Genomic DNA, 16,288 nt, shown 5'->3' on the forward strand with positions numbered 1-16,288 from the left:
TGATCTCAGGAAGAGAGGAAGGAACATAGTTACATAAACTTAAAAGCTTGGTTGTATCTTTGAATTTCCTTTACTGAAATTAAAAGCATAGAACTGGGAAGCTGAAAAGAGTTTGCTTTAACAGAATTAACAGTAGCATGCTTTAGCACGGGTCATCAACCTGTGGTCCGCGGCCTGTTATTGGGCCATGGGCTGTTGGCCACTGGGCTGCGTGAGTGGCTGGCCAGCGCACACGCATGTGCACGCTTGCACCCCCCCCACTCGCACTAGCGTTGTGGCATCGCATGGGCACTAGCAATGCCGTGAGCATCGGGTGGTTGCTAGTGTTGCCATGAGTGTACTCCCCTCATGCTAGTGTCGTGACGTCGCGTAGGCGTTAGCAATGTTGTGAGCGTCAAGCGGGTGCTAGCATCGCCACCAGCAACCCTTCTCCCACTCAAGCTAGCGATGCGGCATCATGCCGGCACTATTGTCACTGCAAGCACAACCTCCCTATTCGCGCTACCATCACGGCATTCATGGGCGCTAGCATTTCCCGAGCATCTCATGGGCGCTCGTGGCACCATTCGTATTACGCACACAATCACGGCCCCATTTGTGCGTGCACGGCCTCGTTTGCACGGGCGCGTGCTCGCACGCATAAAGGTGCCTCCACCCCCCCCACCTACCCCCAGGCCGCCAACCCAGGCCGCCAACCAGATTCAAGGTGCTGGTGATGACCTATAAAGCCCTAAATGGCTTGGGTCCGGGATATCTGAGGGAACACCTGCTGGCATCAGGTTCCCTTCGTCCAGTGCGCTCCCACAGGGAGGGTCTTCTCAGGGTGCCACCGGTAAGAGATTGCCGGCGGACAACACCCAGGGATAGGGCCTTCTCAGTGGGGGCGCCTGCCCTTTGGAACCAGCTGCCAGTGGAGCTGAGGACTGCCCCCGACCTCCGGTCATTCTGCCGGGACCTGAAGACCTGGCTCTTCGAGCTCTCTGGCCCAGGCTGAGGATTAATTTTATTTTAACTGGGGTTTTATTTATACAGGGACAAATGTAATTTCTTTTTAAACTTGTTTTTAACTTTTGTATCTTGGTTTTTAATTTACCCTGTAAACCGCCCTGAGTCCTTCGGGAAAGGGCGGTATATAAATGTAATAAAATAAAAAATAAATAAAAATAACCCTGAAAGGTTGCTGAAATAGAAGAGGGGGGGGGAGAATCAGAAGTAGTCTTAACAACCAAGATTTTTAGCATTGTTTTTTCTCTTGCAATGTAAGCAGAATGAAGAACCTCTGAAGATTTTTAGAAATAAGTACTATACAGGCAGAATGGGGCATTACAAATATATGAACTTGTTACCCTTTTTGTTTCCAGAAAAGACCGCAAAATGGCTCTTATCCAATTGGGCACTATGGAAGAAGCAATCCAAGCCCTGACTGAGCTTCATAATCACGATCTTGGAGAAAATCATCACCTCAGAGTTTCCTTTTCTAAATCTACAATCTGAATCTGATGCATTGAGGAGTTCAAGGCGTTGCCGTTAAGTTCCAGTGAAAACTTTCAGGCAGAGACCATAATAGGCCAAACCAAGGCGGCATCCTTGAACAACGAAACTTGTGTGCGTCATGTGTAATTCTGTACATTGTAACAAATTGTGGGTTCACCTTTTGCTGTAATGGCAAATGGTCCTCCACAAATTTTTCTGTTGATAATCTTACCTTCTTTAGCAGAACCATTTTTTTGGTGGTGGGGGGGGGGTGATTTCAGGAACATCATCTAAGCTTTTATTCCCAGACAATATTTGTGTTCCATATCAAACAATGCGCTCGATGGAATGTTTTTAAAAATAATTTTGGCAAATTACTTTATTCATCAGTTACATCCAAAATATTTTGGTGGGAATAGTTTTTTTTTACCAATTAATGTTTTAATCGTTCTCTATTGAAAATATTGGAGGAAAGGCAGTGCCTTATTTCTCATTGGAGTAATGTTATGATATCCAATAAATTCTGTAACCCACACAGATAAATTGTCCTAAGGTGACCCTGTTGACAGTTCTAACTAGGCATTAAATCACGGTATGAGAGATAACTGTTGTTACTGTGAGATGAAGAGTAATGAGATATTGGAGAAAATGAAAGAAGAAATATGTCCTGATTTCAAAGTTTTGTACATTTCTTTCAGAAAAATAATTGTTTACACTCCTAAGGAAAAAAAAATCAGGTCTGTCATATGGTTTGACAAATTTTTAGAAAAATTATTTTTTTGGTAAGGTCTTGTTTAAACTTAGAAAATTAAGCCTCAAGGGTTTTTTTGTACCACTATAATCTCTAATACTTAAATCAGAATTACTGTGTATTTACTTAATTTCTTATGTGCCTTATTACGTGCTTATAAATGATATAATAGTTTAGAGTTTTATCTGAAGTATCTTTAACTGTATTGTGGCTTTGTGAAATTTTTCCCCTTTGTCTTTAGTTTTTAAACATTTGGTGATTTTAAAGATGTTTTTAAATAAGTAATAGTCAAACCAGATTTTGGTGCTTTGGTATAGGGATGGGTAGGTTGGGAATGAAGATAACTCAGTGCACCTGCTTCTAGGCCCCTTCACAATATTTTAGGGGTTGCAGTTGAGTGATGCCCTTGTTGGGCTTTAGAGAATGTTCTCAGTTTCCGGTTGATATCTAACTGTTGAGTTATTGACTCTGAGAATATTTTGTCTCAGGATTCTTTTCACCCAACAGCAATGGGCTTGTTGTGCTCAATGCAGATGGGCTTACATTCATAAATGTCAAAACTTCAGGACTGAATGTTCACTCCTTTTTGGAGAGAAAGATGCAATCTTTAACTATTTTTTGTGTGAAATATAGGTATACTCAAGTTATTTCTATGATTGTAATACAATGTTTTTAGAGGGGGTCTCAAGATGTTACGTCTACTGAAAAAAAATGCATTGTTTTATAAAATATTCCTCTCCGTCAATAAGGATGGTTAATCCTTTCCATTGATTTGAAAATGGAGACAAAGATTTTTTTTAAAAAAAAGAAATGGAACGTGACGATATGAAGTGTGCTCATTGTCGTTGGAAGGTTTGGTAGGTCAGATCGTTCTGTGAATACCAGCTTTTGCTTGGCAAAAAGAATTTCACAGCTTTAGACCAATCTCTAAACTCCTTTAAGCTGATAAAATTATAAGTTACTTTTGAAATGCAAGTTTCTTACTAACATTGCTGTAGCATGAAAGGATACGCAGTGAGAGACACTGGCTGCCTTAAATTTATATAGTTGTGCGTGGAAGATTGTTGATAATCACAGTTTGGACACTTGATTAGCATGTGTATGTTTTGTTTTGTCAACATGTATGTTTCTTCGTGTAAAGCTACATTAGTGTCCAGTGAGATCTGATCCCATTTTAGCTATGACTTGCAGCTATTTGAAAATAATAAGTCTATTATTAAAACAAGCCAACTCTAGAGCAGCAACACATTTTTCTTAGTTTAGCAAAGTGATTGAAAGGAGTGCCTGATTCTGGTATGGCACATGAGCCTTAGTATTTCCCTTCCATGCTATCAATTTTAACGAACCACGGCTCTAAGTATATTCAGGACGACAGCCCCCTAAGCCATTAAATAGCTTCTTGGATTAGAGAACCAGTAAATTTGCCTTGTATTGTAACTTGCTAAGTTATTTTTAGGCTTGGTCACCATGTGTTTAATGCTGCTACAGAGAGGGACTTGATGAATGTAACTGAAGCAGGAAAAAATGAGAGTGAGCATTAACATGTACAATATCAAGAGTGTTTTGTGTGTGTGTGTGTGTGCGCGCGCATGTTGTATGTGAAATACCTTATGTTTTATGCTGATAAACATTGCAAGCATTTAATTTATTGATTTTACTAATCTTAAAAACAACTTTGTAGTGTTAAGGGAAATAAATGGTCAATTTAAGATTTAAAAAAAAAATACCATAGTTCCTATAAAACTTCCTACTTTCAGTCTTGAGTTTTTAAACCTACAATTATAGTTACATGCTGGCAAATGTTTTGGAATTTGTTTTGGATATATTCTTTTAGTGAGGTCTCATCATAATTTTATTATATTCTGTGCAAATCATGGTTGTAGTGTTTGTGTGTTTAACATTTTGAGTTTGGTTTTATGTGTCAAGCTTGTTTTTTCCATGAGTTGCAAATATAAGAAAAGGCAGTACAGACTTTGCGTTTAAAACAGGAATTCCATTTATAGCAATAGTTAGCTTAGTTTTCTCCTGTGGAATGTTTTGGAAGGCAACCTCTTGAATTTGGATTAAGATAAAAACAGATACTACCATTTTCTTGTCCTTTTATTCGTTTGCTGTTGAACATTAGCAACAAATGTTATCATAGAATAGCAAGTGACTTAATTAAGGATGTGGTTATTGGGTAACATGGTTGTTTTTTTTTGCAGATATTGCCTTATCAAGCACCCGAGTACAGGAAATTAATTTTTCAAATTATTTGTTCATTCTCATCACTTTTTGTTGTTTTATCCTTTATTTTCTCTTAAGCTGTAAAGCTCTGTGGCCCTTACAATTCCTTTGGAAGTGCAGTTGAAGTAACAATCTTCCTTGTTAGGCATTTTTGTGACCTCTAGTATTTGGATTGAAGAAGGTAATTGGTTTTTAATCAATGTATAGAGCATATTTATACATAAGAGCAGTAGCAAAGGTGCCCTTTTAGTAAACTGATTAGCGCCTTTTATGAAGAGGGATTTGCAGTTCCATAAATCAACATTTGTGATGGAAATGCTTTCTAAATAGGGAATTGCAGCACATTCTTCATCTGATAACAATGCATCAGAGCTAAAATGCCTTCAGAAACAACCAGGTTCAAACCTCAGGGCTGTAGACGGGCTAATTTGAAACAGTAGTGGCTCAAGTTTTCAATCAAGTAATTACCCACAGTCCTTAGGATTCTTATTCCTAGAGGTAAAGCCATCATAGTTTAACAATGAAATGCAAACCGGATATCTTAGACCAGAAGTCCCCAACCTTTTGGGCATCAGGGACCGGTTCCGTGGAGATAGTTTTTTTCCACGGACCGGAAGGTGTGTGGTTTTGTATGCTGCCTGCTTGTTTGTGCGGACCGGATGCTGCCATGCCGCGGCCAGTACTGGTCCATGGATTGGGGGTTGGGGACCCCTGTCTTAGACTATAAACTAGGGGGAAAAATAGACTTATTTTTTTTCTTTCAAAACTGGCTCAAGAAGGATAACTGCAGTATGCCGGCAGAGCTGCAATCTCTTACAGTGTCTTCGTACCATGCATTCTGTCTTTAGTAATAATTGATATATACATGCCCAAGTTTTAGTATGGTTTAATTTCAGTATTGCCCTATCCAACATATTTGCAGGTTTCCGAATGTCAAAACAACATTAATTTGAAGCCTTGCTCGAAGTTGGGGTGCCTGTCTCTTTTCTCACCTTTTGTACTCTGACTGTGTTTGTAGGATACTCTGTAGGCTCAGTGTGCCTATATTTTCAAAAGTAGCCTTGAGTTGTCTGTGTCGCACCTCTTCTTCCAGACTAAAAGGCTCCACTTGCAATGGATACTTACTCTAAAGTTTAGCACGTAGGGGGCATTTTGTGAACCAATTCCATTGCTGCCTATTTAAGTATGTCCGAGTAAGACCATAGTGGTACTTCTGGGAATAGCAAATCTGAGCTGTGCCATTGCAGTCTTCATCTTGTTACAAATATATAATATTGCTATTTTCAAAGGAGCAGACCTGAGTAGATAACTCTTATTAAAGCCATTTTGTTTGCCTTGACACTTTTGTGGACTGGTAATTTTAATTATATAACTGCCAGAACTGAATTATTGTGCTGAAAACTGTTGAAGTTTGCACAAATGCGTTTTTTGAAGCAAACTCCTAATTGTCTTTGCAAAAATATGTATGTAGTCTATGAAACTGTTCTTCATTTTTAAAGCAAATTGTTAACAATTAGGAATTATTTTTTAAAAAACAAAAGCTTCTTTAAATCTTAATTTCAGGGTTTTACAAAGAAGAAAACAAAATGGGACCAAAGTTTATGTGCCTTCAGTAGATTCTGTATTTTTTTTTCTTTGCTATCTCTCTCAGTCTTTAAAATCAGTACTCTTGTGTTCAAGGAAATGTGTATTTATATAGACTAAAATACCAAATGACCCATGAACATATAATGACCTTACGTGCAGTTGATTGCTTACTGTTTCAGTTTATAAACTCTTTTGCTGTCTACCATTGTAACATGAACCATGCCGCACCATATAGGAGTTCAAGACATCTGGCTTTACAGTTCTCACAGTTAAGTTTTAACCTGGAAAATAATAAATTAGTAAGGAGGATACTTCATCCTCATTTTATAAGGGAGCTCTTGCAGAAATTCCCATTCTTGGATTAATGTGCATTATTAATTAGTGAGGATAGGAGGAAAACAATCCAGTCACTTATACTTTTAATTCATCTCTTTAATTGTGTTTTCATTCTTCCCCAATTCGATCTCCAGTTTCTGGAGGAACAATCCTCCCACTTTCTCAAGATACGGTTGCTGACCAAACAAAATGTTGCATTAGAATAGATTGTCACCTCATTTGCAATGACCAAAGATTGCTTGCTCTGGTTTTACTGAAACATCTTGCCAGTTCTGTCCTTGAGGTATTTTTCTTGAAAGACTCCGTGTAAAGTGGCCTTTTTATGTGATTGTGGGTGATGAACAGACTAATCAATGAAACGAGAGACAAGATTTTCTAAAAATGTGAACCAAATAAAATGATCTGAGGGAAGGGGGTATATTTAGACAAATAAAGGCACACAATTACAGGAGCCAGACATTCCCTAATTTTTCATGTGTTCACAAATCCCTTTTTAAGTTTGTAAAAATATTCATCTAACACAAGAAAATGCTGTAAATATTTGTAACAACATTTTTTTACCTGGCAAAAAAAAAAGGTTTTTGGGAACAAGTATAAAATGGTTTTATATTATTAATAAAAAGAACATCAATTGTCTTGTATATTTTGATAAGCAACAGTACCAGCTTTTGTTTGTTAAGCAGCTTGTGGCATTGGAAGGGAGAAAGGATTCCGTGTTGTTGAGATGACTTGATGTTATAAATGCAAAGAAGTTGAAATATTAAAGAAACCTATTTTCTAACTGTGTAGTGCATGGTTAATTTGAATTTCTGTACACTGCCGTTTTATTCCATTTCTTTTAAGTTTTGTGTACTTGCTGATTATTACTTGAGTATCTACCTAACTCTTTTTCTAAAACTCTAGTTGTAGCATGCCTCTTAATAAATGTCATGACATCTGTACTCTCAAATTTTTCTGCGTTCTTGTCTATTACTTTAGATTTCCCTTTTTAATTGTTACGCTAATGTCTGTCTCTTTATTTGTGTTTCTTTCTTCTATTGGCCACCTATACTTGCTCTCTTTGGATTTTGTCTCAAGTCTTTGATAATCATGTTTTCACAAAACCACCTTATAAAAAGTAATATATAATATAAGACAAATAATTTACTGTTTTAATTTGTTCTGGGACAAATACTTTTAGAAAAAAAATAGTTATCCAGTTTAGTTCACACGCCATCTGAGCCTACTTAACCGCTATAACAGCAGATAGGTCACCCGTTACAAGTTATCACTTGCCACCTGAAGCCAGCGAACATGAGAAACATTTTGCCTCCAGTAAAATATTCTGAACTGTTTAGTCCTTGTTCATTTCAGCAAGTCAGAATTCCATCACCAACCTCTTAACTCTAATCTGTTTCATTTGGGGCAGTGGCTGGAGGAAAATAGGGCAAATATTTTCTTTGCATTGACATTTAGCGAAGTCCCAACAGAGATTATTTTATATTCTTGTCCCTCTCTCTTTGGACACCAGATTGGCTTGCCATTCCGCTAGTCCAAAGTCATGCTATTGTATTTGCTGTAGACCGATGCTGTGTAGTTAAAGCACACAAGAATAGCTGATTAATTTATTATATGAATATTCCAAAGGTCATGAAAGCATTTGCAAAACTGTTAACAGTGACAAGCTAGCTAGGAATTTATCAAATGCCATTGCATTATCCAGCTGTGGTCACAGGAGACTGCAATGATGACATATGTGGAGTGACATCGTGCCAATGCAGCAATTACATAAATCTCTCCCATTTGTTTGTCCCCTGGCGCATCCCATTATCTCTTTTCTCAACATTTTTATGTGTCCAAGCTCTTGCACACAGACCCTAATCACCGTTTAAAAGTAGCCTTTGCTACAAATGTGTTAATGCTTATTTCTTTCCTAATTCACTAGTTGTAACTTGACCTTTGAAATTCTACTTTAATTTGAAATTACTAGGTAACCCAGTCTTCGCTCATTCTACCTAAGAGGCTGACTGAGGATGACATCGGAAAGGGCTTTTTACAGCATCCCTGTGAGGGAGATGGGCAATTCAAAAATTGTGATAAAATAATAATTCCAAGCTCTTTGGAGAAGGAGGAAAGGTGTGATATAAATATCAAGAACTGGAAGTTCAGAGTTGTGCTGAAGCATGTTCAGCATCTTGCACTCCAGATGTTAACTTTGCATTAAGAAAAGTTAGGGATGGTGGGGGGAGGGAAAGCTAAGCATGATGGGGCAATAATTACACTGCACAAGAGGTTCCTGATGAGAGCGGGCAGTGATGTAACAATTGCATCCGGCTTTCATAAGCTGCCCAGTATGTTCCAGCTCCTTTAACTTGTGGGAAAGCTGTGAAAGTTTTGCAAAGTGTAAAAGAAAAAAAAATGAAAAAAAGAATAAACCTCTATTTTCCTTTTGTCAATGTTCTATGACTAAGGTCCCTAAATAACTTCCAATGGTCTACTGGATATTATATGAAAATGGGGACCGGGATTAAATTGCGATGTTGGATCATCCAGTTAGAATGCATCCACTATTCTTCTGCTAATTCTGAAGTAGTAATGTTAGCTTTAATGTTAGCCACCCACAGTTCACACACACCTACAAGCACCCTCCTTTCTTGGCTCCTCTGTGCTCGTGGGCCCTTCTTGCATTCGCATGCACCCTATAATCATAGTTGATAAGCTTCCCTGCACTTGCATGTACATCCACCAGCACCTTCCTTTCCAGGCCTTTCTGCACTCCCATCCATCCATGCTGTGCTTTCTTTCCCCAGTCCCCTTGCGTTCTCACACGTGCACAGATCCACCAGCAATCCTTGCTGCCCTTCCTGTGCTCACGAGCACCATGGACCTTCCCAGCGTGCACCACAGCACCCCCTCCACCAATTTGAGCATTGCCTCCCTCCATTCTCCCCCAGAGCAGAGCTATCTGCACACCATACCAAGCCCAATTCAAGGGCAGAAGACAGATCTGATTTAAAACAAAGCGGATGTGTGCCAGAGAGGAAGGGGTTTATGCCACTTAAGGGCATATGTTACATATTTATAATGATTAGAAAATAAGTAAATCCATTTTTTTTCTGTTTAGGTAAAGAAATATCTCTGAAATGATGACCCAATAGGTCACAGGTTGTTTAGTAGTCAATTGGAGATTTCAGGTGCATGGGGGGGAGGGGTTCTAGATACTGGGGCCTTTTTCTGAGTGACCTCGGCTGAGGTGGTAGAAAATAAGAAGAGACAACTGGACACTTCTGCAATACAGCCCTTGTTCCGACAATAGCTGAATTGATGGACACCATTTTTTGAGAAGAGGACAACACCATGGTTTCTCCTTTTAGTTCAGTTGTTCTAGCCTTCATAAATTATTATACAAGTTTTGGCACTTTCACTACATCTACAAGTCGAATATCGGAAGGTAAAACTGATGAATTATCCTGTTTTTGCACACATGTGCTTTTTGACCCAACATCACTTTGAATAACCTCCGGAGAGACAAGGAATTCTCTGTGAGAAAGTCGAATAAGGGATATTTCTGTATTTAGCATGATTGATTGCCTCTGTTGATAGCTAGTTTGGTCTAGTGCAGGGCTAGGCAACTTCAGCTCTTTTATGACTTGTGGACTTCAACTCCCAGAATTCCTGAGCCAGCCACGCTGAGGGGAAAGGGAGAGGTTTCCAAGCTGAGCCATGCTGGCTCAGGAATTCTGGGAGTTGAAGTCCATGAGTCATAAAAGAGCCAAGGTTGCCTACCTCTGGGCTAGTGCTTAAGGCACCAGGCTAGAAAGTGGGAGGCCATGAGTTGGGCCAGTCATTCTCAGCCCAACCCACCTCACAGGGTTGTTGTGGGGAAAACAGGAGGAGGAAGGTGCACCAGATATGTTTGCTGCCGTGGAACTATTTGCAGGATTCAAATAAGTAAATGGAAGCCATTTCCCAACTTGGTCTGTAAGAAAAAGAAGCCTCTTTTACTAAAGCCAAGTGGTTACAGAGTAGCAAAGCAGGATCTGAAGTTTTGCACCCAAAGCATCTAGTTAACTTTTCCTTTCTCCCCACCTTTCCCTTGGTTATCTCAAAGTATCCAACTACATTCAGACAAATTGTTTTGGTAACAGATCCTGGGCTTGGAGGGCTGGATGGTGGCACATTCCATTCCATGACCTTGGAACAGCCGCTGGCTGTCACAGGATGGAAGAGCTGTAGTTTTGATTCCCCTTATTCCAACTCCCCTTCACCTCTCCGCAACTCCCTCCCCCTATGATTTATGGCAGACTGGCCTCTGGCGAAGCGTGACTGATGTGGCAGGATGACAGCCCTGACACCATGTGTCCTATTCCCCATGCTTTTGATCAACACCTGCTTACCTGCTGCCTTGAATGAATGAATGAACCTTTATTGTCAAAGTACAACCATGTATACATTGAAATTGGCTGAGCCTTCCTTCGTGCCCCCACCACCACCACAACTCACAGTGACAACAAACCCACCATCTTGTTACACCATGTGAGCTAATTGCCTTCAGTTTCACCAAACACAAAAGATCAATATTGGTGTTGTCTTCAGAGACTGAGAGATAAAGACATCCTAGTGAATATATACAAGAGTGGCATTCTGCCCCACTACAAAATAAGAGGTCATCCAAAGAACATTGAGTCAAATATAGTTCTGTATTATTTTTTTAAGGTGAAAACATACTATGCCTCTGCTGCAGATTTTAAACAAAGGCCACTCGTTTAATCAGTTCAATGAACAGCCTCTGAACCAATTGGTTGCAGTAGATGTACGTGCTTTTTACCTGTACGTAAAAAAAGGAAAGGAATGCCCTCTAAAGAAGGTGCTGTAAAGCTACTTCCTTGTGTCTTTTCAAATTCTATTTTTCCATTACTTTTTTCCTTTCTTGAAATTTTTACCTTAATAATAATAATAATAATAATAATAATAATAATAATAATAATAATAATAATAAAGTTGGAAGGGACTTTGGAGGTCATCTAGTCCAACCCCCTGCTCAGGCAGTAAACCCTATACCATTTCAGACAAATGGCTGTCCAGTCTCTTCTTAAAAACTTCCAGAGTTGGAGCATTCACCGCTTCTGGAGGCAGGTTGTTCCACTGGTTAATTGTTCTAACTGTCAGGAAGTTTCTTTGATTTCTTTCTTTTTTTTGTTTCTTACTTCATTTTAGTTTCTCTTAGTTTTTATCTTTTTAAAAAAAAAAACAACACCTTTGATGAAATTATATATATAAAAACAATGATTAATTGAGGAAATGGGTAAAAAAATATCTAGTGAACCTAACTGAAAGACAGATACATTAAAACTATGCAAGAGTACCTTTCCTATTTTCTCCCCTATATTCATGTGTAACCAGTGGTGGGATTCAAACATGGGAACAACCGGTTCTCTGCGTGGGATGCCGCTTCCGGAAGTCCACTCTGGGCCTGGGCATCAAAATATTAGCTAGTGGTTCTGCCGAACTGGTGCGAACCGGCTGAATCCCACCACTGTGTGTAATTGTTCTGGAGGGCATCATTTTCTAGACTGGCTAAATTTCAACTCGCAGAATTTTCCATCTGTTCAAAAGGATTCCAGAGCAGCTTACGATGTTAGAAACAGCCAGCAATTTCTGCTATTGGGCTTCTAAACTTAAAAAAAAAATCACACAAGAGGAATGAAGACGAAGAGGGAAAAGGAAAACGGGTCAATGGTTAGTGTTTCATACAAGCAATCCCCGATGTATGGCCATCGTTGGGACCAGAATTTCCCCTGCTAAGTGAGTTGTCCCCAATTTGATGAACTTCTTTTTTTTTGCCGTGGCCGTTAAGGGAATCATTGCAGTTGTTAAGCAAATCCAGCTTCCTCTTTGCTTGTTGGAAGTCAGCCGGAAGCGCGAAGACCAGTTTTAAGTCACTTTTTTTTGGGGGGGGTGCCATTGTAACTTTGAATGGTTACTAAACAAATAGCTGTCGGTGGAGGACTAGCTGTGCAGGTGCGTATTGCTGTATTGAAATGTAATATTCCTTTAAAAAATAACGACAGTAAAAAAGGAGAGTAACTGTCTGAGACTTAGGTAACTGAAGTATATCTTCAGAACAGACACTGGGGTCCCACAGATAGCAGGTATAACAAGGGAAAGGACCATTTCTTGCTTTTAATTCTAAAGGCTGAAACAATAAGTGTTAAGGGAGCCTATTAGAAGTCTCTATAGTTACAGTTCCTGCATCAGCATCATTAAAAAAAAAACCCAACTCTCCAGGCTCTGGGAGAGAGAGAGAGGAAGACCTCTGGTGTAAACAGAGAGGAGGAAATTTGAAATGTGCTTACAGAATTCTGTCCCACGTTTTTTATTTGGACACAGTGTGTTTAGATGCTAACTTTAGCCACGTATCCTTGTCTTAGCTTTGCTGTTTGTGTCTGGCTTTGCTTAATATTCCTATGTACTGTAGCATCGCTCGCCTCCTTTCTCCTGTAGTGTGCTGGTTTCACTTGACGGCTATTTCTACAGTTTAAGTTAAATCTTAGCACAACAGCTGCATCATAACGGGTGCCGTATTCCCTTTGCAGTCAATGTTATTACAGGAAAAATGCTCAAGCATCACAATAACCACTGAAGCATTCGGATGGGAACAGAGACTCCAGCCGGTTCCCTTCCCCCCCACCACTCTTTCTTCTCTCTCTCACACACACACTTTTTCATTTCTATCTGCTCCAGCACACTTTATTGCTTATGCTTGCCTGTTTGTCTAATCAGCAAACCAGGAGGCGATTGTTAATTAATCTGATTACAACCAAGCCAGAAGGACAGTATTTGCTCTTTATTTCATGTGCACAATGGCAGTCCTCTCTCATCAGGCTCCACCGTTCTCATCTCAGCCCTTCAGCAGGAAGCAAGCGACAGCACAGCGTATAAAAATGAATGTTAAGTTCCATTGTGAATGGGTAATCTGTATTCACTGGGGCTCTGGGCTCACTTCCATTTATCTGAGTTAGAGAAGAATAATTTTTATTGCATCATCATCATCATTATTATTATTATTATTAATATTAATATTAATATTATTATTATTATTTTAAGAAAAGGCAACTGCTGCCCAAACCATCCGTGTCTTTCGTATTTATTTGGTAGCTTGCAGTGTAGACACTTATGCCTTTTTTTGTTTGTTTGTTAGTTTGTTTTTGCTTGGAAGAATGTAAAATATTGTATTATCCTTTTAAAGACAAGACTGTAATGTTTGAACAAAAGGTTTTCTGCAGATTTCAGTGCTGAAGCTCTCCTAAGACTGATTTCAGAATGACCAGTGTTTATCGGTGGGGACATCATAGGGTCATTTCAGCAAACTGAGAGTAAACCCCACTCCTTAGTAGCACTGATGTCGTTACCTAGCTTGGATCTACAGCTACACGAAAACAACCAAGTTCAGAGAGCACCAAGGGATCTTCCTACCCGCGTCTCAGATGGAAGATTACCAGACGTTTGTGTTAATAGAGGGAGTGGCATATACAGGTACCCCCAAATTAGTGTTAGCAAAGAGATTTCATGCTATACCGTACAATGAGCGTCTCTGCATTTGCGGAGCAGCAGAGGTAGAGGACCTGGCTCACATCCTATTTGACTGTTGTTTGTATAAGAGGGTGAGAGACAGGTATCTTGGTCTATATACCAAACAAATGACCCATTGGGATCCCCATATCAAAATAACTTATCTTATGTCCGGCCAGAACTTGAAAATAACATTCAACGTAGCACAGTATTTAAACAAAATGATCCGGTTAAGATCTGCATATGTGGGACTGATTGGGGTAGATTGTAAGGGCGACTCCGAAATATAATGTTACCATATTTTATCTATATCTTAAATTTGTATTTTATTACTATTTTAACTTAAATTGTATTTTAATTCCATTTTAAATTGTATTATATCAAATTCCATTTCGGATTGCTTTTATCTAGTTTTGGTGACGGTTTGTTGCTGGAACTTTGTACTTTGATATGGCCCAAGGGCTAATCAATAAAGTTGTGAGCAAAGTCAAATAATTCTGCTCCAGTGCAATATGTCACGAGTCACGACACAAGACGGTTGTGTTTCATTTCTAACAGTATTGATGAAGGATAGGAAGGCTTTACGGGATGTTCTACTGAAACTGGGGGGTTTAGCTGGTAGAAAAATAAAAGTTCTCTCAAACTTCTTTAAAAACAAACAAACACACCCCCAAGCAAAATATTGCCACCCACGCCCTGCCTGTGACACCATATCACTACTTTGCCACCTACATCCCCTTGTTTTTGGCTTGTAAAAAGGAGCCCATTCAGGAACTTCTCGCCAGAATGGGGCTGCAAAAGCTGTTAGCTAGTTTTCGGCCTGTGGAATTTATAATTCTTTACAAGGTGAAACAAAAAACCTCGAGGGGATAATGTCAGATTCATAACAACCGATTTTGACCACCAAGGCCAGTTGTATGGCCATTTCCTGTCATTACATGTACCTCCTAATATTCCTAAATTGCCACACTCGGCATCTCTTAAGGGTAACTAGGTTGGCTGAGGCTGCTGTGAACTGTAGGTGAGTAAGATAGCAGAAGCTCTGTTCTGATACAAACCATAGACCGTTTGTCCATGCGAATAAAAGTGCAGGGATCTTCTCCTCCTTGGACATTGCCTTATTCCCCCCTCCCCGCTTAACTAGTTCTTCTCCCAATACAGAAATCAATCCTTCCATTTAGAATTTTAGGCCTTGGAACTAGCGGTTTTGTAAGAGCTTCTTCAGAAGCATTATTTTATTGCTTTTATTTTTAAGCACACTTCTCATGTCTTTCTTCTCCTTCTCCCCTTCCTCCATCCTAAATGTCACAGCCACTTCTGTACTCGTGATGTAGATCGAACAAATCAAAAGCAACCATCCGAACTACAGGAGTAAAAGGCAGTCTGGTTATGCTCTCCAATGCTCGCAGCGGAATAGCACTTGGGTTTTAGAAAAAACATACCGTAACTCAAAGCGAAATGAGAATCTGAAATCCATATTTTTTCTGTGAGAGCAAAAGTTGGGCATTTGAAGAAGCAGAATAGAAAGTGTGCTGGTGATTTTGGACTTTGGTGCTGGGGAACACTGCTGAGAATACCACGGGATAGTTAAGAAAACAAACAAATCACTCCACAGCTACAGTATCATACTTCAGAGGCCTCGTATATCAGACACACTTTAAAAAGACCTACCTCTCTGGAAGAATCTATTATGCTGGCTATCTTGAAAGAAAAGAAAAGAGAGCAGCCAAAAGCAAAATGTATGGACTCAACTACAGTGGGGATAGGATAGGTCAGGGCGTTTCAACTTTTTCACCCATTGTACCACATTTAGGATATGGCCACATCCGAGTACCACCAGTTGCCTAGCAAGGTGTCAAAAACTTGATGACCAAAAAAAAACAAAAAAGGGATGAAGTACAGGTAGTCCTTGACTTACAACAGTTTGCTTAGTGACTGTTCGAAGTTACAAAGGCACTGAAAAAAGTGCCCCAGCAAGTCACAGCCGAGCAAGACACCTGCCTGCCCGCCCGGCAGCGCTCTTCCTCCTGTCCGAGGTTTTCATTGTTGTGAGCATTTCTGTTGAGGATTGGCAGCGGGGGTGGGCTGGGGGTGTGTGTTTGGTTTTTATTACCCCTGTCTGCTGGGTGGTTGCAGCAGGTTTTGGTCACTTCACATGACCCTGGGACACTGTGACCGTCATAAATATGCTGCAACATTCCAGCTGATCAGCGCTTCTTCTGGGCTCAGCAGAAGAGCCAGGATCAGCGCCGACTCCAGTTGGAGCCTGGCGCTGATCCTGGCGCTTCCACTGAGCCCTGACAGCCTCAAAGAAGTGCTGATCCTGGCGCTTCCACTGAGCCCTGACAGCCCTGCAGCTCCAGC

At 39.9% G+C, this 16,288-nt stretch overlaps 1 protein-coding gene across 4 annotated transcripts in view; it reads left to right on the forward strand.

Moving 5' to 3' along the window:
• Positions 1–7,154, forward strand: part of PTBP3 (polypyrimidine tract binding protein 3) — a 69,191-nt gene extending 62,037 nt beyond the window's left edge. For all 4 annotated transcript variants that reach the window (XM_083352869.1, XM_083352867.1, XM_083352866.1 and 1 more), the window contains one exon: positions 1,362–7,154. In XM_083352869.1, the coding sequence (XP_083208995.1) occupies positions 1,362–1,494 (133 nt within the window). In that variant the 3' untranslated portion in view covers positions 1,495–7,154. The remainder of the gene's footprint in view (positions 1–1,361) is intronic.
• The last annotated feature ends 9,134 nt before the right edge of the window (positions 7,155–16,288 follow it).

The sequence above is a fragment of the Vipera ursinii genome, assembly GCF_947247035.1.
Source record: "Vipera ursinii genome assembly, chromosome: 2".
Taxonomy (NCBI): domain Eukaryota; kingdom Metazoa; phylum Chordata; class Lepidosauria; order Squamata; family Viperidae; genus Vipera; species Vipera ursinii.